The sequence below is a fragment of the Miscanthus floridulus genome, chromosome 8 (assembly GCF_019320115.1).
Source record: "Miscanthus floridulus cultivar M001 chromosome 8, ASM1932011v1, whole genome shotgun sequence".
In the NCBI taxonomy this organism is placed as follows: Eukaryota; Viridiplantae; Streptophyta; class Magnoliopsida; order Poales; family Poaceae; genus Miscanthus; species Miscanthus floridulus.
In genome coordinates, this window is record NC_089587.1 from 9,284,160 (window position 1) to 9,306,263 (window position 22,104).

At 44.4% G+C, this 22,104-nt stretch overlaps 3 protein-coding genes across 4 annotated transcripts; all 3 read right to left on the reverse strand.

Moving 5' to 3' along the window:
* Positions 1–175: 175 nt before the first annotated feature.
* Positions 176–4,101, reverse strand: LOC136471067 (guanine nucleotide-binding protein subunit gamma 2-like). 2 transcript variants are annotated; one of them, XM_066468802.1, is made up of 4 exons: positions 3,522–4,081; positions 898–950; positions 759–803; positions 176–656 (listed from the first exon to the last, which is right to left on the reverse strand). In XM_066468802.1, exons 1-4 carry the CDS (start codon positions 3,789–3,791, stop codon positions 557–559), a joined length of 468 nt encoding a protein of 155 aa, XP_066324899.1. In that variant the 5' UTR covers positions 3,792–4,081; the 3' UTR covers positions 176–556. The 2 variants fall into 2 exon arrangements, 1 of the variants encoding a protein (XP_066324899.1); XR_010761914.1 differs by having other exon boundaries at positions 628–656; positions 3,319–4,101.
* An 8,950-nt stretch (positions 4,102–13,051) lies between these two features.
* Positions 13,052–16,088, reverse strand: LOC136471068 (protein HIGH CHLOROPHYLL FLUORESCENCE PHENOTYPE 173, chloroplastic-like). The gene is made up of 9 exons (XM_066468803.1): positions 14,925–16,088; positions 14,731–14,835; positions 14,567–14,644; positions 14,386–14,475; positions 14,237–14,302; positions 14,066–14,122; positions 13,871–13,948; positions 13,722–13,769; positions 13,052–13,611 (listed from the first exon to the last, which is right to left on the reverse strand). The coding sequence occupies exons 1-9, from the start codon at positions 15,906–15,908 to the stop codon at positions 13,540–13,542; spliced, it is 1,578 nt and encodes a 525-aa protein (XP_066324900.1). The 5' UTR covers positions 15,909–16,088; the 3' UTR covers positions 13,052–13,539.
* A 1,483-nt stretch (positions 16,089–17,571) lies between these two features.
* LOC136471069 (uncharacterized) lies at positions 17,572–21,245 on the reverse strand. Its single transcript, XM_066468805.1, has 5 exons — positions 20,795–21,245; positions 20,357–20,638; positions 20,192–20,260; positions 18,656–18,848; positions 17,572–18,356 (listed from the first exon to the last, which is right to left on the reverse strand). The coding sequence occupies exons 1-5, from the start codon at positions 21,176–21,178 to the stop codon at positions 17,953–17,955; spliced, it is 1,332 nt and encodes a 443-aa protein (XP_066324902.1). The 5' UTR covers positions 21,179–21,245; the 3' UTR covers positions 17,572–17,952.
* Between the last annotated feature and the right edge of the window lie 859 nt (positions 21,246–22,104).

Genomic DNA, 22,104 nt, shown 5'->3' on the forward strand with positions numbered 1-22,104 from the left:
GAATATATTACAGATAGTTTTTTTTTTTTTGGGGAACTTACAAGATAGGGTTTCAAAACACAATATTGAAACAGTGTTTTCCTCTCACAACATTTCAACATAAGCAAACAGGGATGTATCTGGATGATGCAGAACACAATACAATAGGAATTTTGGAGTCGGACTTCTTAAGGCATGAGGTTAACTGAACAGTGCCCATAAGCAGCACAGCACAATGTTCAATCTGATTCTCTTTTCTGAAACTTTTCGAAGACAATGTGGATCTTCACGTTTGCAGGAGGGGGGAAAAAGAACAGCAAGATTACATGACCAGCAGAAATCCGACCTATATCTGTAGGAAAATGGTCCCAAGACTATCTTGCGAGCAACGATCAGGCCTGATGTGGATACATCGATGTTCAGCCTTGTTAGGGATTACTACATACACAATGATTCTCTCCAAAAAAAACTATCAGCCGTCTATTCTGTTTCCCAGGACACCAATGGATGATACATTTCAACAGGTTTCATTTTAATCTGCACACAACTGATGAGGATGATCTCAGCTTTGCAGAAGCTACGAGAAGTCAGAGCCTCTTGATGCCCACCATTTGTTGCTGCGGGAGCGGACCCGCTGAAACCACCTGTCCCAAGAAGAGTTCTCCGGACCACTGGTACTGTAAATAAGATTGAGAGACCACTGGTACTGTAAGGATTTTGCAGGGTATGGTAGTGGCAGTTGAAAATAAGAAGTGGTGTAGCGGAGGATCAGCACTTACATAGGAAGAAGCGGGTCAGGTTTCCCTTCTGTACTCGTGATCACTCTGTTTTGTTCACAAGGACAGCATATATCAACAACGGGAAGAAACAGCACATGATGATGTGGAAAAACACAATGCTACACTCAAATCTGCTTACTCCTGGCATGCTGCGGATGCAGATTCCATGGTTTCAAGCTCATCCAGTTCTTCCTGCAAGAGTATACACACATTGAGAGTTGATATTGTATTAACATGCTATCTAGTGAAGTTGGCAGAACTTTGCCTTCACAAAAAGAAAAAAGAGGTAGAACTTTGACCCAAAATATGAATAAGTTGTTGGTTCAGAGCAATCATACAAATAGATCATTCCACAGGCACTCTGTAGGATTTAGGTACTAGTTACAAGTTCTGATTTCCACTCCATCCTACATTCTGAAGGATACAGATATACAGGCTATAGCCTAACCTCCCAAACGCGCCTGTCTGTAGACACAGGGTTTTGGACATACACAGAACAGAAGAACAGGTTCAGCAATTTCGGATCCTTTTTAAAATATTTTCAACGGATATTAGGAATTCAAGTTTTTTGGTATTTGTAAAAGACTGAAAGGGCAACACAAACAAAAGTCAAACCACTGCAATTCTGTGTACTTTTCGCTGAGAAATATTCAATGTAATTATGTAATTTTCGCTGAGAAATACAAGTGCCAAAAAGCACAGGCCAGTCCTGTGAGATTTCAGTTTTACAGCTCTAGTTCTACACGGGTAGTGTTTGGTTGGGATAAGGAAACACCATCGCAAAGGGATTGGATAAACAGCGCTAACGTAAACATGGTAAGGAATTACTTGATTTGTTTGGTTAGCTTCGGTAACATCAACACAGAAGCTACTAGACAGCAAAGCAGAGTCACTTTTTACATGCATCTTGTCGTTTCGTGCTTCCTTCATTCACACAGGACCCGATGATCAAGTGAGCGAACTACAAGGCCCGAGTGTCCAGGCTAGCGGAGACAGCACTCGGTATCGGATAGCGTCATGGTGGGAGCATTATCACTTTTTTGAAGGCCCGTATTCAATAACGGCGTGATCCGATTACATGAGGCCTAAAACAAACACCATGCAATGGGATCTATTACCCTTCGTAAACAAGTCACATTACCATCATCTGAACCATACACTAACTTAATACTAACAGGATGCAAAACCGATTGATATGGAAGTAAATCATATGTAGTTCCCTAATGCTAATGTAAAGGACACAGAATATAGTGCTCTAATAACAAAAATGTACGATGTATAATTGCGGACAAGATAGCTAACAAATTACAATCCTTTCTTCTAGTTTCCTTGTTTCACAAAATCTGCACTAGTTTTGTCAATAATCCATTAGTCTTTGGGTTCACGGTGCCCCCTTTAGCCAAAATAAAGTTAACCCAATGTGTTGCAAAACTTTTTTTTTTTAAAAAAAAACATCACTAAAATTCGAACAAGTGTAGCACCAAAAGATACCACGCTCAACTCATCAACCAGAAAAATGAGCCAGAAACACAGCTCTAAAACGAGCTCCAAGGCAAAACTCTCTAGACTCCAGAAAGACCCAAAACCACCAGATCGATCCACTTCCCTGACTTGACCACCTCTTAAGCTTTTATTTGACTTCATGTGTACTATGAGTACATGATGAATAGTACCAGATTGACTGCTTGCCCCTTTTGATTCTTGACATCTAGGGAATCATTGTAGCTATATTTAATTTTATATGCACTACATACATGATTTTTTTGATAAATTTTGAAACACTGGCACATGGTAAATTCACTAATGGGGAACACAATTAGTCTGCACCAAGTATCGATCATTAATATTCTTTTTAAACACAAAAACTCAGGTGATTAAAGAGGAATGAATTTTTTTAAGATTAGTGTTCTACTCATCTTTTGCAAAGAAACTGTCTGTTCCTGGAAAAGCACCAGATAGGCAGATACTCAACGAATCAGTTCACCAATTCTAGATGGCAACAAATCAAAGAAAGAAATGGCAAATCATAACGACGAGTTATAAGCTCCTGTAAAGTGTTACTCCAAAAAACGACGCCTCACTAACAAGTTCCAGATGAGCCTCCACCCAGAAGAAACGGCTCGGTATTTGTTTAGACGGAGTGACAGAGTAACAAGAGATAGGTGCAAATGGCGAGTAATAAGGCCGGCAATTTCTTTCCAATGTTTCCTTTCCAATAGAGTTACTCTGGCACAGTGAGGATCGATAAGAACATTTTTCTTAAGCATTTCTGCTTGCTGACAGCTCAAGATTGTCTATCATGCAAATCGAGCTATAAATGGCCAATACACACCTATGCTGTGAAGGGCAATCTTATGGTATATCGTCACAATTAGCTTATTGCATACATATATATAGGTAATAAAGTATTGGGCCTCCATTTCCAGTTTTCCACTCCAGCACTAGACATCAAGATATTCTCTCTTTGCTTGCTTACTTACATAGAGGCAAAACGCATAACTAGTCGTGCAGGAATATACGATGCGCAGGGCACAGTTGGGGCACTGGATTGGATGCTTACAGAATCGTGCAGCTTGCTATGCGGCAGGCAAGATCTGGATCGCGGACAGCTCCCGCAGAAGGTCGGGCCAGCTGGTTGACTCTACTGAGGAGCTAGGAGTCGTCCAGGCAGGCTGGCAGGCAGGCAGGCCGGCCGCGATGGGATGTTGATCGAGCAAAGCTGAGAGGAGGAGGGCGGGGAGGGGAGCAAGTCGTGCAGTTAACCTGGAGGGACTGGAGCTCCTGGTCCAGGCGGGCGATGGCGGCGGAGAGGCGGCGCTTGCCGACGTAGCCGACGTTCCTGGTGAGCGGCGGCGGCGGGCGCGGCTGCTGCTGGGGGCCGGAGGACGGCCTCTGGGCCTGGTTCCGCCTCTGCTGCGGCGGGCCCTGGCCCCGGTGGCGGCCCTCCTCCTCTTCGTCCTCGTCGTCGTCGTCCGCCTCGTGGTCGTCGCCCCGCGGCCGGCGGTCCTCCACTCCGTTGGGTTGCCCCCTCATCCCGCCGTCCTCCTGGAGCCCGGAGGGGATTATGGCCGGCAAGTGTACGGACGGAACGGTGGGTGGGTGGATCTGCGCGCGAGTGCGAGGAGTACTTCCCTGGATGTGGAGAGACGGGAGTGGGTGCTGTCGTGCCGTGCTGCCCGTTACTGAGCCAACCAACTAACCAACCAAGCAGCCAGGGGAAGGGGGGGAGGGGAGGCTGGGAGCGGTGCGCATGCGACGGTGATGGTGATGGCGACGGCGGCGGCGCGCGGGTGGGTGGGTGACTGGTGAGTGGGTCAATGGCTGGTGGTGCCTGGTGGCTGCAGCCAACTAGACAAAGAGAGAGAAGTCGGCAGGCAGGCAGCGGCAGCGGCAGCGAAGGCAAGTGGGAGCCTGGGAGGAATCGATGGCAACGACGGGCAGTGCAGTGTGCCCGCACAGCGGCACAGGCAGGCAGGCAGTCAAAGGCAGGCCGAGCTGCCTGCTGGTGCAGGGAGACCTGCCTGGGACTGGCCTCTGCCTCACCTCACGCGGCGCAGCAGCTGCAACAGGGCTGCAGCGGGGAGCCGCTGCTGGACCAGCGGTCGAAGAAGGGATGGGGGGCCGGTTTGACCGGTCAACGCTGTGCGGGCAGTAGCGGTCAATCGATTGTCCGGTGACCAACAGTTTGTCGTTTCTCAAGGTAAGGCTCTGTTTCGTTTCTACGTGTGCTCCTAAAATTACTGTCACATCAAATATTTAGACACATACATAGAGTATTAAATATAAACTAATTATAAAACTAATTACACAACTTGTGACTAATTTACGAGATAAATCTTTTAAACCTAATTAGTCCATGATTTGACAACGTGGTGCTACAGTAAACATATGCTAATGATAGATTAATTAGGCTTAAAAAATCGTCTCACAAATTAGTCTCTATCTATGTAATTGATTTTGTAATTAATCTATATTTAATGCTCTTTATTAGTATCTAAACATTCGATGTGATATGAATTTTAGGAGCGACTAAAAAACCAAACACCCCCTAAGTACACAATGGATATATAGATACCCATATTTCCCCCGCAAAATTCTAGAGTTTAGGCCTTCCTCTAAAGGTTTGCATCATATCCCAGAGAATGTTTAAACACATATATAAAGTATTAAATATAGACTAAAAATAACTAATTACACAGATTGTGGAGACGAATCCTTTAAGCCTAAGTAGTCCATGATTTGACAATGTGATGCTACAGTAATACATGTGCTAATGATGGATTAATTATACTTAATAAATTTGTCTCGCGGTTTACTAACAGATTCTGTAATTTGTTTTTTTATTAGTATCCGAACACTCCATATAACACCTGGTGTGACATCCCAAAACTTTACACCCTGAATTTAAACAAGTCTTCCAGTTTGTGCGAATCGGTGCTGTGATTGTGTGGGGGTGCTAGGCCTGGTTCGCTAGAACTTATCAGCCTGACTTATCAGACATGATATAATATTTTTCTCTAATAATAAAACAGCATCAGTCGGCTTATTAGCCGTAAAAACTATCGGCCGAATCGATCATGATATACGTAATAACTCGCACATCTATTTCAATTGCATATCCCATTTTTGCGCAGCAGGGTTATGAAAACCCACGGGAAGCAACTGGACGAATTGTATGTGCCAATTGAAGTTCCCCCAGCAGTGCTTCCTGATACTGTATTTGAGGCAGTTCTTCGAATTCTTTATGATATGTAGCTAAAACAAGTTCTTGCTAATAGTAAAAAGGGAGGGTTGAATGTGGGTGCTATTCGACTGATTGTTTTTACGACTGATAAGCGGCTGATGCTGTTTTGTTGTTAGAGAAAAATACTATACCATGTCTGATAAGCCAAGTGTTCGGTTGATGGTTTTTACGGCTGATGGTTTTCACATAATTCCTACTCCTTACGTCCTTTAATATCTGTTGTTCTAGACTTAGGCCCTGTTTAGTTGAGCTGTGGCTTTTGAAAAAGCTATTGTGAGCTGTGGGCTGTGAAAAAACTGTTGTAGAAATTAGGGATGAAAGCGGTCGGGAACGGTCGAGAAAACACCTTAACCATTCCCACTCCTGTATTTTTTGGCCGGGAACGGTAGCGGGAACGGGAAAGTCGGACGGGAAAACGAATTTGATATTACAGGATATCGGGAACATGTGGATTACGATCGGGAATCGATAACATAAAATGGGAACATTGATACATGTAAGTGTAACCACTTAAAATAGTTAGCTCGACGCAACAATTGCAACCATGCATAATCAGTGTTTTCCTAAACGCTAAATGATAAACAGTTGGTCACCTACCATTTAGCCATTATTCGGGCAAAACGTCTCATTAAACGGGCTAAATGGCCAATTAAATAGGATAAACGGGTGATTAAACGGAAATGATGCACCACCGTGTAGCGTTTACACGGTGTTTAAACGGGCTAAACGACCGTTTAGGCGAACAGTATGCATAATCTATATTCAAACAAATGAACAATACATAGATAAGTTCATAAGATATTAAGATCATAGATTCATAGTCTCATAGTACATAGCACACAACAGTACATCACGGGCAAGGCTTGCAACCACACACACAGGCACGGGCACAACGCAGCTGCCAACAGCCCAACACTCAACTGATGAACATATCATAAGCAGCAGACAACACTACATGTCAAAGAAGCCCAAATCATCTGCATGTGGCCCATCTACTTCGTCATCACTGTCCGCGACATCGTCGTCCTACAACAAATAGGAGGCATCAATCTTACAGTAACAAACAATGTAGCAAAATAACTTAAAGATAACTCAATTGACAATAACTCAATCTTCAGCTTTGAAGCAAGGGCCTCAATAACTTCAAGATCACCAATAATTGAACCAATGTTCTTATTTGAAAATCAAAGTAAGCCAAGACTCATATATCAACAAGCATGATTATGATAAAAAATTATACAACAACTAAAACTGAGATGCTTTTGTAACCTCTTCTTCCTGCAGCAACCCAATCTTTCATGCATATCAAAGCTTCAACCATTTCAGGATCAATGCAGCCACGGAAAGGATCAACAACATGTCCACCCGCGCTAAAAGCAGATTCAGAAGCGATGGTTGAGACTTGTACGACCAGCAAATCATGAGCTATTTCTGAAAGAACAGGATACTCATCGGTCTGGTTCTTCCACCATGCCAAGATATCAAACTGACCACTTAGCCTCAGAGACGGATCTGCCATATACTTGTATAGCTCATTCATATCATCAGCATCATGCCCACAAGACTCATATAAGAAGTTCTCTAGTTCATCGTCTCCATTGTCCACTAACAAGTCAGCTATATATATATATCCTTAGCATCATTTGACCCACTTTTAGGCCTCAAAGATGAAGGTGTAGCAGTAGCATAGAACTGGTACAGTTTCTTGATGACGTCAACAAGTTCATCAACATAAACTTGAGATGATGTACCATGAAATTTTTTTATGTAGAACTCTATGAGCCTTTTCTTATATCTAGGATCTAGAAAGCAGGCAACAACAAGTGTAGTGGATGATTTCTTCCAATATTTTTCAAACTTCCTACTCATAGAACTTACCATTGCACTAATAGTGGTATCTTGACAAACTGATCATTCATCTAGTAAAATCTTTATCTCACAAAACCCTCTATAGAACATATTTACAGTGGGATATAAAGTACCATACAACAGTTCAGTGAGATCAAAGAATTTCTTCAAGCATTGGAACAGTTTAAATGCCATGGCCCATTCAGTAGGAGAAGGAGTGATTTTTTCATACCTACGGTGATCTGATGATTTTAGCCTCATGAATGCATTCTTGTAGTACAAAGCATCTCGTAGCATTAAATACGTGGAATTCCATCTGGTTGACACATCAAGCGAAAGGCCCTTGTTTGTATCCAATCCACACTCAGTTGCACGCTTCATGAGCTCCTCCCATTGCAATGGAGATCCTTTGACAACAAGAACTAGTTGTCTAATATTCTCAATTGTGGGTGTGATTACACTCAAGCCATCCCTAGCAACAAGGTTCAAGATGTGACAAGCACACCTCACATGGAAGAATATTCCATCACATATCAAAGACGTTGCACTAGCATTGGCCTTTAGATCAGAGATGATGTCTTTGACTGCTACTTCATTTGCTGATGCATTGTCCAAGGTCAGAGCAAACATTCTCTTGTCAATATATCACTTAACCATAAGTTCAGTAAATGTCTCCGACAGCTTTGTACCAGTATGATGGCCCCCTACATGCACAAAGTTCACAATCCTTTTCTGGATAGACCAATTATCATCTATCCAATGTACAGTGACACACATGTATGACTTGTTCTGATTTGAAGACCACATGTCCATGGTGGCACTAAACCGACAAGAGACAGATTTGAAGTAGTCATACAACCTGTCCTTTTTAGCTAAGAACATGTTCATAATTTCCTTCCTAATGGTAATCCGAGATCTGATTGGAAAGGTGGGACGTAGGGATTTGATGAACTCAACAAAATACTCATGCTCGAATATATTAAATGGGTACTCATGCATGACTATTGCTAGGTAAAACTTTCTCAAGCTAGCCTCTTCATCATACCTGTATGGTACCACAGCAGTGATGTCTTTCTTCCCATCTTTTTCCACTTTGACCACCCTCTTCTTGGTAAAGTACTGTCATACATCAGATGTGCACCTCTTCTGTCTCTTTCCACAAGACTGATCATCTTCACCAGGCACAGGCTCATCACCCTCAATAATGATGGCATTTTTTTGTATCTATTCCTTGTTGTCCACCCTTGCCACCATCAGCAGCACCACCATTTCCACCACCATCAGCAGCACCACCATTTCCACCACCAGCAGCACCACTGCCACCACCACTGCCACTACCACTACCGCCTACATCAGCTGCACGAGCACCACTGCCACTACCAGTGCCACCTCCACTTGGCAAAGAAACCCCATCATCAGTTGTTGTTGCTGGACTAGATGTAGGAGTTGCACTAGACAGACACAAACCACTTGTTGACCTTGACATCTTAGATCCTGTCAAGAGAAAAAATTACAGTAAGAATTCAGCCTGTATGGGGACCGCAGTAATGATGAAAATGATGTCCCAGAGAAGTAATCCTTGAAAATAATGATGTTCACTAGAATAGAGTGGCAATCATTATCCATGAAAAATTATCACACCATCTGACTTAGTTTCGTTTCAGGTTTAAAAATGGTATTTGCAATTACAGTAAACAGTAGGCACTAAAACACTTAATAAAAACAAAAAAATCTTGGCAAACCAAAAACTACATTAATTTTCTCTTATTATTGAAAATACCCCCTTCTTTAGTGACAAACTTTTTATTTGTAGTAAGCCAAAGAAAATTCTAACATGCAAATAAGCAGCACCAGGTTCATGGATAATCAAATTGAGTTCATTATCAAAGATCACCTTATCAACCATGTCAATGTCCTAAATGTCATTCACTTTGAATCGAACAAACAATTAGCATTTGTAATTTCTTCATTAACCTAGCATACATTGGTTTGTATCTAGCCTACGTTCGCACACTAGTAGTAGCAATACATAGCTCTATATAACACAGAAGTTTAGTGGTTGAAGACATACAGTTTACCTGGGGTTGGAGTTGGAGTAGGAAGCGTGGTGCTATGCACCACCACCGGTAGTGGCGGCTCTAGGATGAGTCGGCGCTTGGATCCTGATGAGCCAGCAGCAGAGGCGGTAGGACCCCTAGTCGGTAGCGTCATTGGTCCGCCGGGGGTCTGGCTGGCTGGGGGCGGCAGGGGCTGGCGGCGGGGGCAGAGGAGGACGGCTGGCGGGGCGGAGGCCGAAGGGCGCGCGACGAGGCGAGGCGGAGGCGGGGCACCGGGGGTCTAGCCGTCTGGGAACGTGGCCGCAGGAGCCTAGAGGCCGAGCTAAGGCGGCGGCTGCGCCTAGAGGAGGACCCTAGAGGCGGTGCGCCGGCGCCTGGAGCCTGGATGCGGCGTGATTAGCGTGAACGAGTCGGGGACTGACGGATGGTTAGGGTTTGGCGATGCCGCGATGGCGTCGATTTTGTTCGACCGCGTGGGGATGGACGGGGAGTGCCTACTGGGCTGGGCCAGTGGTGCGGCCGCACGGGAGTTTCCTAGGCTACATGTTGATGTGGGCTGAATATGAGGTATAGGTGTATAGCACAAAATACGAGAATACCGCCGATAATATTCCTGGCCGAATACGGGGACCGTGAATATGGTCGGGAAAACCCCTTCCCTGATTCCATTCCTGTTCCCACCGTAAATTCCCGTATTTTTTCCCATTTCCTGTTTTTCCTGCAAAAATGGTATGCGATCGGTTAATGCAGTATATGATGTCGGTCGGGACGGGAATTTCCCGTCCTATTTTCATCCATAGTGGAAATGCAGATGTGCGAAAAGCAGAAGACCATTTGGTGGAACACCTGTAGCTTTTGGAAAACACCTGCAACGGATCCACATGCCATTCACGTCCGCCCCACTCAACTCTCTCCTTCTCTACTGACAAGCAGACCCCGCTCGTCATCTTCATCCTTCTTCCTCTTGTGAACGTGGACCGTGGTCGAAATCGGTCGGCTCGATTCCGACGACCATGGTGGGTACTCGGTGGCGAGAGGCGGTGCCGAGGCTTGCCTAGGCCTACGTGCACCTGCAGAGGGGCGAACCACGGGCAGAGAACGAGAGGGAGAGAGATAGGAGAATGTTTGGCTTCCGGCTACGCTCCCGCGGCGGACCTCTCGCGCGCAGCGCGCCCCCACGACCTCCGACTGCGCCCCCGAGCAGATTAGGTCGCGTGCGGGGATGGGCGGGCCTACTGGAGGGCGGCGACCTAGGCCTGCCTACCGGAGGGGTGGCAGCCTAGGCACGCCTGCCGGAGGGCGTCGACCTAGGCTCACCTACCGAAGGTCGGGGGAGCTTGCATGGTTTGATCCAATCGCTATCGGACAGAGGGAGGGGATGCGGTATAGGACGGACACTGGGCATGGACAACGCCACCGCCGGGAATGGGGCAGAGGCCGGCCACTGGGCAGGGACAGCGCCGCCGCCGGCCATGGAGGCCGTCGGACGGAGAGAGCGACGAGCGGTTCTTCTTTCACGTGGAAGAAGAAGACGAGTCGCGGGGGAAGAAATCGAACCGGTACGCACATAATAGATGGCAGGCGGGTAATTTTTCACCCCCTACAGCCAGTGGAAGCAGGTCTCCAGCTGCTGTGAAGATTGCACTACGCAAAAGCTGCTTTTGTGGAAGCACTTGGGTGAAAAGTCAACCCCTTTGGTTAGCTTCTTAACTTCTGCAGAAGCTACAACAGGTTGGAAGCCAAACCAAACACCTCCTTAGGCCTTGTTTAGTTTTTCCCCCTAAAGTTTACTCTCTATCACATTAGATGTTTGGACACATACGTAGAGTATTAAATATAGACTAAAAATAACTAATTGCACAGATTGCGACTAATTTGCGAGATGATTTTTAACCTAATTAGTCCATGATTTGACAATATGGTGCTACAGTACATGTGCTAATGACGGATTAATCAGGCTTAATAATTTCGTCTCGTGAATTGCTGACGGATGCTGTAATTTGTTTTTTTATTAGTATCTAAACATCCCATGCGACATCTGATGTGACATCCCTAAACTTTACTCCCTGGATTTAAACACCACCTTTATACAAAGATGGTGGCAAAAGACTCCATCATCCCTATAGAGCAATCATTTAACAGCTAGAACTTTATATGAACAACTCATTAATGCTTTGTTCTTGCACAGTGGTGTAAGAGGGTGGAGGGATAAGGGTGCAGCCTGCTGCACAGCAATGGTTGGGTGATGTGGTGAGATGGTACCACACCTCAAAAATAAGTCTTGCATTTGGATAAGTCAAACAAATCTTAACTGTAACTAAATTAAAAAAATCAATATTTTATCTACAACGAAAATATATGGAAGGAGTTTCTAATGATGCTTATCTGGTAATATTAGCATTTTTAATATATATTTGGTCTAAATTGGGATTATTTGACTCCTCGAGATGCGAAATGAAAATTTAATTTGGAACCGAGGGAGTAACTAATATATCATCATAACTATATTAATAAGTATAAAATTATAGAAACAAGTAATTATTTCTCGCCTCCATCACATACCTAGTCATCTAACAACGACACATAAGTACCATGTGATTATACAAGTTTTTTTAAGGAATGATTATACAAGTTTTTGAAAATGGACTAAAAATCTAAGGCCTAGTTAAACAATGTTATTGCTAGTTGAATGTATGATATTTGAATACCTAGTTACATAGAATATCTCTTATATTTCGTGGCCCGGTAAACAGCCGTGGGTTTGATTTGGCACCCATACCCGACCCTCGTCCATCTCTAATCCCAATTTGCTATGACCTGTGGGTGGAACCGCCATCTCTATTTATGATTCCAGGCTACGTAGGGTGCCATGATTCAGAGGTGAGGTTTTGGTTTTACTAGCTTTTGTTATGCACCTAGATATTTATTATGTCTAGATATATAATAAAAAGTATGTATCTAGAAATACCAAATGTTTTTATAATTTAGAATACAGAGAGTACAAGATAAACTTTGTAGGTCGCTAGCGAGTTGATTTTTTCCCCATCTCTCACTTTCATGCCTGAAAAAAATAATGTAAGCCGATGACGCAGTCACTGTGTTGGAGGCGTCCTTCCAAAAAAAAGTGTTAGGCTAGAGTGAAGTGGAAGATGATATTAGGACCATGTATATTCGTCGTTTTAGGACGGAGAGAGTAGTTTCTAGGGATGGAAGGATAAGATCATAAGATAGCGAGCATTACATGTAAAATTACATGTTGTCTAAGTAACAATGAAAAATCAGCCATCTAACATATAGAAGAAATGCCTCATAAAATGTGGACTCTTGGTAGTTTTATTAAGAGGGTGGTATAGTTAGACAAAGAGAACTATCTATTTGTTGTCCATCGAAGACATGGACAATTTATTTGTATTATACCAGCTAACATGCTAGGCCCTGTTTGGAACCACTTCTTTAAACTTTAGAGCGCTAAAAAATTTTAGAGCACTTTAGCTCAGTTTTGACTTTTGAGCTCTAAAGCTCTAATGTGAGGTGGACTAAAGTTTAGAGCTAATGTTAGACCACCTGTTTAGGGAACTTTAGCTCTAAAGTTTAGATGTCTACAGTTTAGAGGAACGGATCCAAACAAGCTACCATTGAAACCGTTCTCACATATCACATATTTTAATTAGAGGACGAATATTGCAAGAGCATTTACATATTTCAAATTTTCAAATGATGCGTTCACAAAAGCTATACATCTCTACCTAATAGTACATCATCACAACTTGTACCTAATAGTAGCACATCATCACAACTTGTATTTCATGCCCAGCCAGGCCACTAGGCACTAGGCAGGGCACTCCTGGTCATCAGCCTTGTCCTGCCGCCGGGGCTCAGTGTCTCACTGCCCAGCTGCTGCGGTGTGTTGACGACTTCACATTGCGAGGGATGACAATTGGACATTGGAAGTTCCTACCTCACCTACTCCCTCGAAATAACCCAATACAATGCTGTGTGTGTATATTAATGTAGGGTTTCTATGCGTACAAAACGAGAGGAGTCTGGTATGCAGTATTCACAATACACAGCAGGTAACCCGTACATGTATAATTCCTAGTGCACCTCACAGTTCACTAGCTCACTGATGAGATCATGTGTTCTTCTCCAGGACCGAGAGCGCCGGCGCCAGGTAGTTGTTGGCCTTGTCTGGCAGATGAGCCACCTGCAGCAGCAGCAGCAAGCTCACACAGGTCACACATTGGTTAACCACATATCAGAAACCACATGGCATCACACATACAGCATGGCATGAGCATAAGACAGTAGGCTTACAAGTTCATATAGCTCACTCCCTTGCTCTGAAACATGCTCATAGCACACCTGAACAAACAATATGATGCATGGCCTCCAGGTTAGTTGCTTGCTGCACCACCAACGAACTCACAAGAGAAATCACAGGGGAGACGACTAGAGGATCTTACATCGAAGCTCTTGTTCCTCGCGGTCGAATCGTGCAGCGCTTTGACACAGATGTCTGCTACATCGGCACAGCTGATACCCTGCATCGACCACAAATTGGACGGTAGCGGTTATTAGCATGTACATTGATCGGCATGCCACGATCTGGAGACTCTTACAATATAATAGCGTAGTAAACTTCATTCATGCTCAATCACCTGAGATATCCTGTTCCCTTGGTCGAAGATCAAGGCGCGCTGACCGCCAGGTTCTTCCTAGAATAGCAAAACGAATGCCACGTTAGAATGCAGCACGGATTAAAGCAATTCACATACTGTTTGATCAGCCCTAGGAAAAGGACTCGGTGCTCCTATCTTATGTTGCCGTACCTGCAGTGGTCCTGGCCGTACAATTGTATATCCAAGGCCAGATCTCCTCAATGCATCCTCTCCAGCCTAGCAAAATTCATACAAAGCCGATTAATGTTTGCGTTAGGTGTGCATCAAGAATAGTTTAGACGTTTATGTGCATCAATTACCTTCTTTGCCTTCAGGACTTGTTCTCTCCTGTTAGCTTCAATTCCTGAGCCTGTGCACGAGACCAGTACAATGTCTGTTTCTTGACCGCTCTGGAAAATAACCACAATAAACAAAAGGAAATGAAAGGAAAGTTTAACGAACAATGATCATATCAACAGGTTGCACAAAGCAAATCCTTACCGGCAAGGCTTTTATGAACTCCATTTTGAGCTCAAAGTTTCTTTGGTCACTAGCTCCTTCAGATGAATCGCCAGGTCTCTGCACAAGGATTTGGTTAGTAACCGGTAGGCCAATACTTCAGCAGAATTAGTTTCTATTCATAATTGTGAATTGCTTGTACTGACCTGCTTCTTTGGTTCAAACCTAATGGTTAGTGTGTGGACAAGAAACGGGTTCAGTGGAGGATCCTGTGGGTTTACTGGGTGGAAAGATGAAAACGGCACTCTTACCTGCACAAATCAGATATTTCTTCATTTTTTTTTCCTGGCCAATGCAGAACCAGATACAAAGGATATATCATCAAACTTCACTTACTTACCCTGCAAAACCCAACTTTTGTGTTCATCCGGGCAAAATCCTTCTTGCTCTGTGAGGTGTCAGCCAGTGGACCAGTCTCAAGAATGATAACATATGATCTTCCATTTCCACCCACCGAAACAAAGCAAAAGAAGATGAACGCCAATGGACCCATTGCATCGGTTAGAGTGACCGCCATTGAAACTGTGTAACTGAAGATGAGCCAATTGGGAGAAGAGAATACAAGTACCTTGACGTTGTATCCGCGGAGCATGAGCTTGCGGACGACGATGCGGCCGATGGCGCCGACGACGAGGACGGTGGTGTCCTGCGCGCCGGGCACGGTGAAGTCGCACATGGGTCCGCCACGGAAGAGGACGGCAGGGTCCTGCTCCGCCACCGCGGCGGAGGCGGCGCTGGACATCTGGCCGAGCCGCGAGAACTTGCGCCACACCTCGTCGAACACCTGCCGGGACCGGCGGCCCAGCCCCACCGGGTTCACGATCACGTCGTCCAGCGCCACCATACCCCCACTACCGCCGAGGCCGCCGTTCGGTGCCTCGGTGGCCCCACCGTTCTTGGCCTCCGCGGGCTCGTCGGGGGCGAGCAGCGCCGTGGAGCCGGACTTGGTCGCCTTCCTGGGCCGGCGGTTCCGGGTCCTCCGGGGCTTTGCCGCTGCGGTCTCCTTGTCGAGCGTGGCGGACACCGTCGCCAGCCTAGTGGTTGAAGCGAAGCGGCATGAGTTGCCGTAGCGCCGCCCGCCGTCGCTGCGCGGGAGGCCGAGGAATGCCGAGGAGGAGGACGCGCAGTGGGGCGCCGCCATGGCGGCCATTATCCACCGCGCGCTCGCTCTCGTGAGTCGGGAGACCAGCCGGTCGAAGCGAGCAGGGAGCGTACGGTTAACGGTTCTGTCCCAAGAGATTCTTGGCTGCTCGGCGCTGGCTTTATCAGGCGCCCGGAGGAGGTGACGAAGAAGAATCTTCGGATCCCTCCGATCCACCACCATTCCCGCCGGCTTGAAATCAAATCACGTGTGGAGTGGGAGGCGCTCGCGTGGCAGTTGCGACGGCTGTCAGCTCAGGTTGTGGCTGCCATTGCTGCCAGGCCATGTGGGGCTGGGGCTCTCGCGGCAGAGGCGGACACCAAACTCGACAGCGACGACGAAGCGGGCGCGCTCGTTTGACGAAGGCGAGGAGGAATTTTGGGAGGGGAAGAGTGGTGGTGCTGCCAGGAGGCTATTAGGACCGGACCGGAGATCGAACCGGCGAAGCCGTCGGTTCACTGGTCCAACCGTTTTAGAACCGGTTGAACCACCGGTTTAATTATTTTGGACCGGACGAATTGAACCGGCCATAAAAACTCTGAACCAGTATATATATATATATGCTATAATTAATAATTAACAGATGATAAACAACACAAATTTAATTGCACAACTATAAGGTTCATACGTATGTATAAATAGAATGACATGTTCTTAATTCAATTTAGCAACATATGATTGATCATATATACAAATAAACTAATAAAAACATAATTATATAACCACCTTTGAAATAATCTAGCCACAAGTCCACAACAGGTACTCCAAAATCAACATTTGTCTGTTGACGGTTCTTAACTCAAATGATCAAATTGTTAAAAGATAATAAACAACAACATCCCATAACGCATCGTAGCAAGATAGACCTTAACTTGACAGGTTCTAAAAAAGGATTTAAATAGTAATTCAAATATTCAGTGTTGGAAAATAATCTCAATGCTGAGATAAAGTGTACCATTGTGAAGAGCTCATCGAGATAATCAAAATAGATATATTATTTATATATTTTAGAGATAGAATGAAAAAGATATTAAAATTTGAAATTAATAAAAAAACATCCAAAGTCAATCAACAACAAAAAACATAAAGCACGAAGCCTGACAGGCAAGTACTATACGCACGCACACAACACGCTCAAACACGCTAGGCCGGTAGGCGACAGTAGCAGAAAAGCCCAGGCCCAGCGCCAGTTGCTCACGCGGGATACCAGCAGGAAGCAGCACGCGCACCACCAGACGAGATTACCAAACCGGGACGGTTCAGACAGAACCGGCCGGTTCACCGGTTCCATAAAAAACTGGCCGGTTCAACCGGTTTTTAGCAGTTTGATTGCATAGACGGTCTTTTAAGTGAACTGGACCGGTCTAGGCTCTGGTTCGGTCTTTTAGCGGTCGAACCGCCGGTCCGGTCCGGTCCAATAACTACCCAGGAGACGTGGTCGCCTGTGTGCGTCCCGATGGGATGACGTGGCCTCACCGACGTCACTTCTCGTTCACGCCTTCTGTTCTCTTCTCAGTGACAGAAAGATGATATTTTTTTGATCTGGCTATGTAGATATGCACGATAATTCATTTTAATATTTCCGTTTCTAAAAAAAACAATTCTAAAACAGTGCTAAGTCAAACGATTTAAAGTTTAGCTAGATTTGTATAAAACTATATTTATCATCATTAGATTCGTCATGAAATATATTATTGTAGTATCTATTTGAAGCTATACATGTTGATAACTTTTCTATAAACTTAGTGAAACTTGTAAAAGATGGTTTGGCTTTGACCAGATCTAGAATTTTATCTTTTTGGAGACGGAGGTAGAACAAAGATAAGGAGTTCAGCTGTAAAAATGATATGCGAGTTAAAACAGTTAAATAGTTAATCATGTACAGGTACAGGCAGATGGATGATGAACAAGTAGTAAAGGGGGACTCGAAAACCCTAAACTGATTATCGTGTCTTGCAAGGGAATGGTTTACAGAGTACATGAGCCGATATACATGAATGAAGTTCAGAAACTGATGCAGATACAGTGAGATTTTTTGACTAACCTAAGCCTCTAGATTTCTTGTCGAGGATAAATAGCACCACATCCGACTGAGGTATTTTTTTTTCTGGTGATCCAGACTGCAGCTGGCTGTGCACACAAGTGAGAATCGCATTCACATTTCTCTGGCTACAAAAAATTACACGCCGCAGAGCTCAGGAATCCTTCAAAATTTATCCAAAATTATTCAGGTCTTCTGAATAACTCTAAGCTTTGCGCTTCTGCACCTCTGATTTAGTTTTTCCTCCTCTTGCGAGGGGGTTATTGGTCTTTTTGTGAGGACAGTTCCATTCCTTCCTTGCACTCTCTGGCCAAACCATTGTTCATCTTCATCTACGATGTCAGTGAGTGGCAGGTCATCTTTGTTGTCGTCTTCATCATCTGCTTCACCCCCATGGATGAGCTCCAAGAAAGTCTTCTTCACAATTCTGTCCTCCAGACTGTGGAATGAGATTACAGCAAGACGGCCACCTGTCGCTAGGCAGTCAAAGCATGAATGGAGTGAATCTTCTAAAACCCGCAGTTCATCATTAACTGCAATCCTGAGGGCCTGAAACACTCTTGTTGCAGTCTTAATCCAGCCTTGCCGCCCTGAAGTTTATCAACTATATCAAATGTCTTGCAAAATTATCTTCGTTTTGCTTGTTTGGAAATACGTTCTACTATATGCTACTTGCTACATAAAAATAAAATAAAAAACTTGAGAAACTGCAAGCAGAAAAGAGAAAATACACTGAAATGAAAACACCACATGACACTTCTGTAAATCGTTACAATTTTAGAACACTGAATTTGGCATTGAAAACCAAAATAAATGAGCCTCTGCATAACAATGACAGTAAAAAAAAATAACACCTTTAGTGGCAACATCGTAGAAAAATCACACATACCGCTTGAGATGCAACACATCCTTTGGATTAGTTTGACAAGATCCCCAGTAGAGTGCAAACCGCCCATAGCCCGGGCTTTAACAATTTGCTTCTGAACTGATTGCCAGTTGCTTTCCTCCCCATATTCACGCAGGATACGCCCAAGTTCAAGCTCCGGCCAAGAATTCAAAATGTCCTCTGCTCTTAAAGTTGCCTATATAATTTCATGTATAGTAGGATGTATAGGTAAGAGTGATACAACTTGAAGACAAAACCAAAGTTGATCTGAACTTTTTGGACATAGCAACTGTTTAGGACTTCAAACATGAATTTACACGACCATTCTTTGTTGTAAAAATAAGTTTTAAAATTGAACAAAGGACATTGGAAGTGTAGCATAAAGTTCTAAATTGATTAATTCGACAAAAATGATATAAGAGTCTCTTCAACATCTTTTCTTTGACTGCGTAGTGGCGCAACAGCTTTGGCATATATTATCACAAGTTCTAAATGTAGAGGTAGGGAGTAAGCTCGAAAATATAGGAAAGTTCTGGTTTAGCAATAAAAAGCATGGGGTTCTTAACATGGTAACTTCTGCAGCGCTTTGGTGTATCTGGAAACTTAGAAATGATTTATGCTTCCAGAGAACTAGGTGGGAAGGTATGGATTTGGATTTGCTCTTCTTGAAGGTAGTGGCTATGGTACAGAATTGGCTAATTTTGTGCCAGGCAGAGAAAAAAGAGTCGCTGTTGAAGAAGCTAAAGGATATCAGGAAGCTGGCAGATTTAGGCCCTGTTTGGTTGAGCTGTGGCTGTGGGAAAAAGCTGCTGTGGGCTGTGAGCTGTGGAAAAGCTGCTGTGGGCTGTGAGCTGTAGAAAAGCTGAAAGCTGTTTGGTTAAACAAGTATAAAATATACATTTTATCTTTATCTCTCTTGAAACAACTATGGAAGAGCTTTTTATTCCACCAATTTCAAAAAGCAGAAAGCCAAAAGCCAAAAGCAAGGTCAACCCAGCTTTCAAAAATGAACTACGGAAAAGCAGCTGCTTCTGAAAAAGCACCCTCCAAAAGCAGCCCCTTTGGTTGGGCTTTTGGCTTTTGGGACCAAAAGCCAAAGCCAAAAGCCCAACCAAACAGGGCCTTAGTGTTGTGGCTTCAGAACTGATGCATCAAGGGGACTGTTCCTGGAGTCAAGTGATGGAGCAGACATTTTGCAGCTACAAGATGGAGAAGACCCTCATGATGAGAGCTCCGATGTCAGCTGTTGCAGAGGGCATCGATATCTGAAGTCTAGAGTTTCTGTTGCTGCTTAAGCAAGTGTTTCGTTGGTGTTGAGTTTTGAGATGGATTTGTGCTTAACTTTCAGATTGGTAGGCTAATCCCCTGTGCTGTAATGGTTTAAACCGTCTTTTGACTTCAGGTAAAAGACTAGGGTTTGGCCCCAAAACTCTAAAGAAAAACACCTCAGTATTGCAGGAAGAAATACTCTTTGAACACACATTATCATAGGAGTAGAATGAAGATTAGAACAGAAAAGACGAGCAAAGTAACACTGACCTTAGGGTCCATGCGCATATCAAGAGGGCCATCCTGGAGTACACTGAATCCCCTATTTGATCTATTCACCTGATGGAAGTAATAACAAGATGAAATGTGAATCAGCAAATGGGAAATGCAGAAGCCTTGTAATCACTTTCCATACTTTTTAACTTGACAACTGACCTGCATGGATGACATGCCAAGGTCAATGAGGATACCGTCAACTCCAGAAGAGCCAACCGCTAGACTCTCATCCATGCTACCGAGAACTTGCTTGATGTACTTGAAGTTCTTGACATGAGTGTAGGCACGCAGAGTCACCTGCAAGACATCCTCTTCCCCTCCATTCGCTTCCCTTTCCCTACCAGCAAGGAAGGTCTCAATGTGCCCACGGCCAATCTCCAGGGCGGAGGGGTCAACGTCCATGCCAATGTACAGCTCCAGCTCCGGGTGCGCCTCCATCATCTACACCACAAAGCCCGAGGGGCATTTCATCAAACAGCAAGCGGGCAAGAGCACTCAACAACATCGCATCGAAGACGCTGTGGGCAGCAGCATCAGAGGCCACACTTCGACAGAACAAAAGCAATGGAGCACAAGAGAGAGCGAGTGGATACGCACGGCGAGGGAGTGTCCTGCGGCGCCGAGGGTGCAGTCGACGAAGGAGCGGAGCGGGCGGGGCCGGCGGAAGGCGGCGAGGACCTCGCCAAGCAAGACGGGGACGTGGTGCTCGTGGGCGCGCCGGCCGTACAGGTCGGCGTCGAAGGCAGCCGCGGAACGGGTGCGCCGCTTGAGGTGCTCCTCCAGCGCCCGCCTCTGCTGCCGCTCGCCGCCCTTGCCAGCCTTCGCCTTGGGCTTGGGCTTGGGCTTGGTTTTCCCCGTGGCCTTGCACGAGACCGCGTCATGCTTTCCGCGGCGGTGTGGGGTCGCGACGGCAACACCGGTAGCGAGAGGGCGCGCGTGGAGGTGGAAAGAGAAGAGGCGTCGGGCCGCCGCCACCGCCATTGCCGCCGTTTCTGAAGCGAGCGCGGCGCGAGGCGTGGATAAACACGCAGGGAGTGGGACCGCGGCAGGGTGGCCCTGCGCCGTCCGATGCAGAACGGATGGTCTAGATAGGCACAAATGGTCACTGGTCACTGGTCACTCGCACTCAATCGCCGGTTTCAGCTGTAGGAAAAAAATTGCATACAATTGTTCCAAAGGGGGGAAAAAAGGGAGAAATGCATAAACCCCTCTATCCCAACTAATACATCTTTGATATCATAAATTTTGTTACTCTTTTTTCTACAAATTTTGTGAAAGTTAAAATAGTTGACATGAACTAACTAAGAATTACTTGTATTTCAGAATAGATGAAGTAACGATTTATTCAATGTCCATTGTTTTCATTACAAAATTTTATTACCAATAGATTCAAAAACAATATCTTGTCAAAGTATTTTAAGATATTAATCTAGCTACCGTGTTTTATATGGAGTATACTCATATTTACTACGAATAGGTTTTTCACTACTTTAAAATAAATTTTGAAATAAGTTTTAAAAAATAAAAGTGCTATTTTTTTACTTACAAAAAGATTGATATTTTAAATAATTTTATACACAAGTTTTTTTTAAAAAAAATACAAATATATTTTATTTTAGTCTTAAGAAGAGGCCTCACATTTTCAAAGTAATATTCAAAATGTTTCAACCGAATTTAACAAAACCTTCAAGCATTCTCAATCTCTTGAAAGGCTTATTTGCATGTGTTCTCTAATGTGCTTTAATGTTTAAGTCCATTAGGGAAGATGAAAAGTACAACATAAATTGGTATTATATTATTAGTTGATATTGATAATGTGCAAAAAGGCTCTATGTTTTAGTCCCTAGCTTATAAAATATTTATAAAACAAGTCTTTTTTATTTATAAATAAGTACCTAAAACTTTAA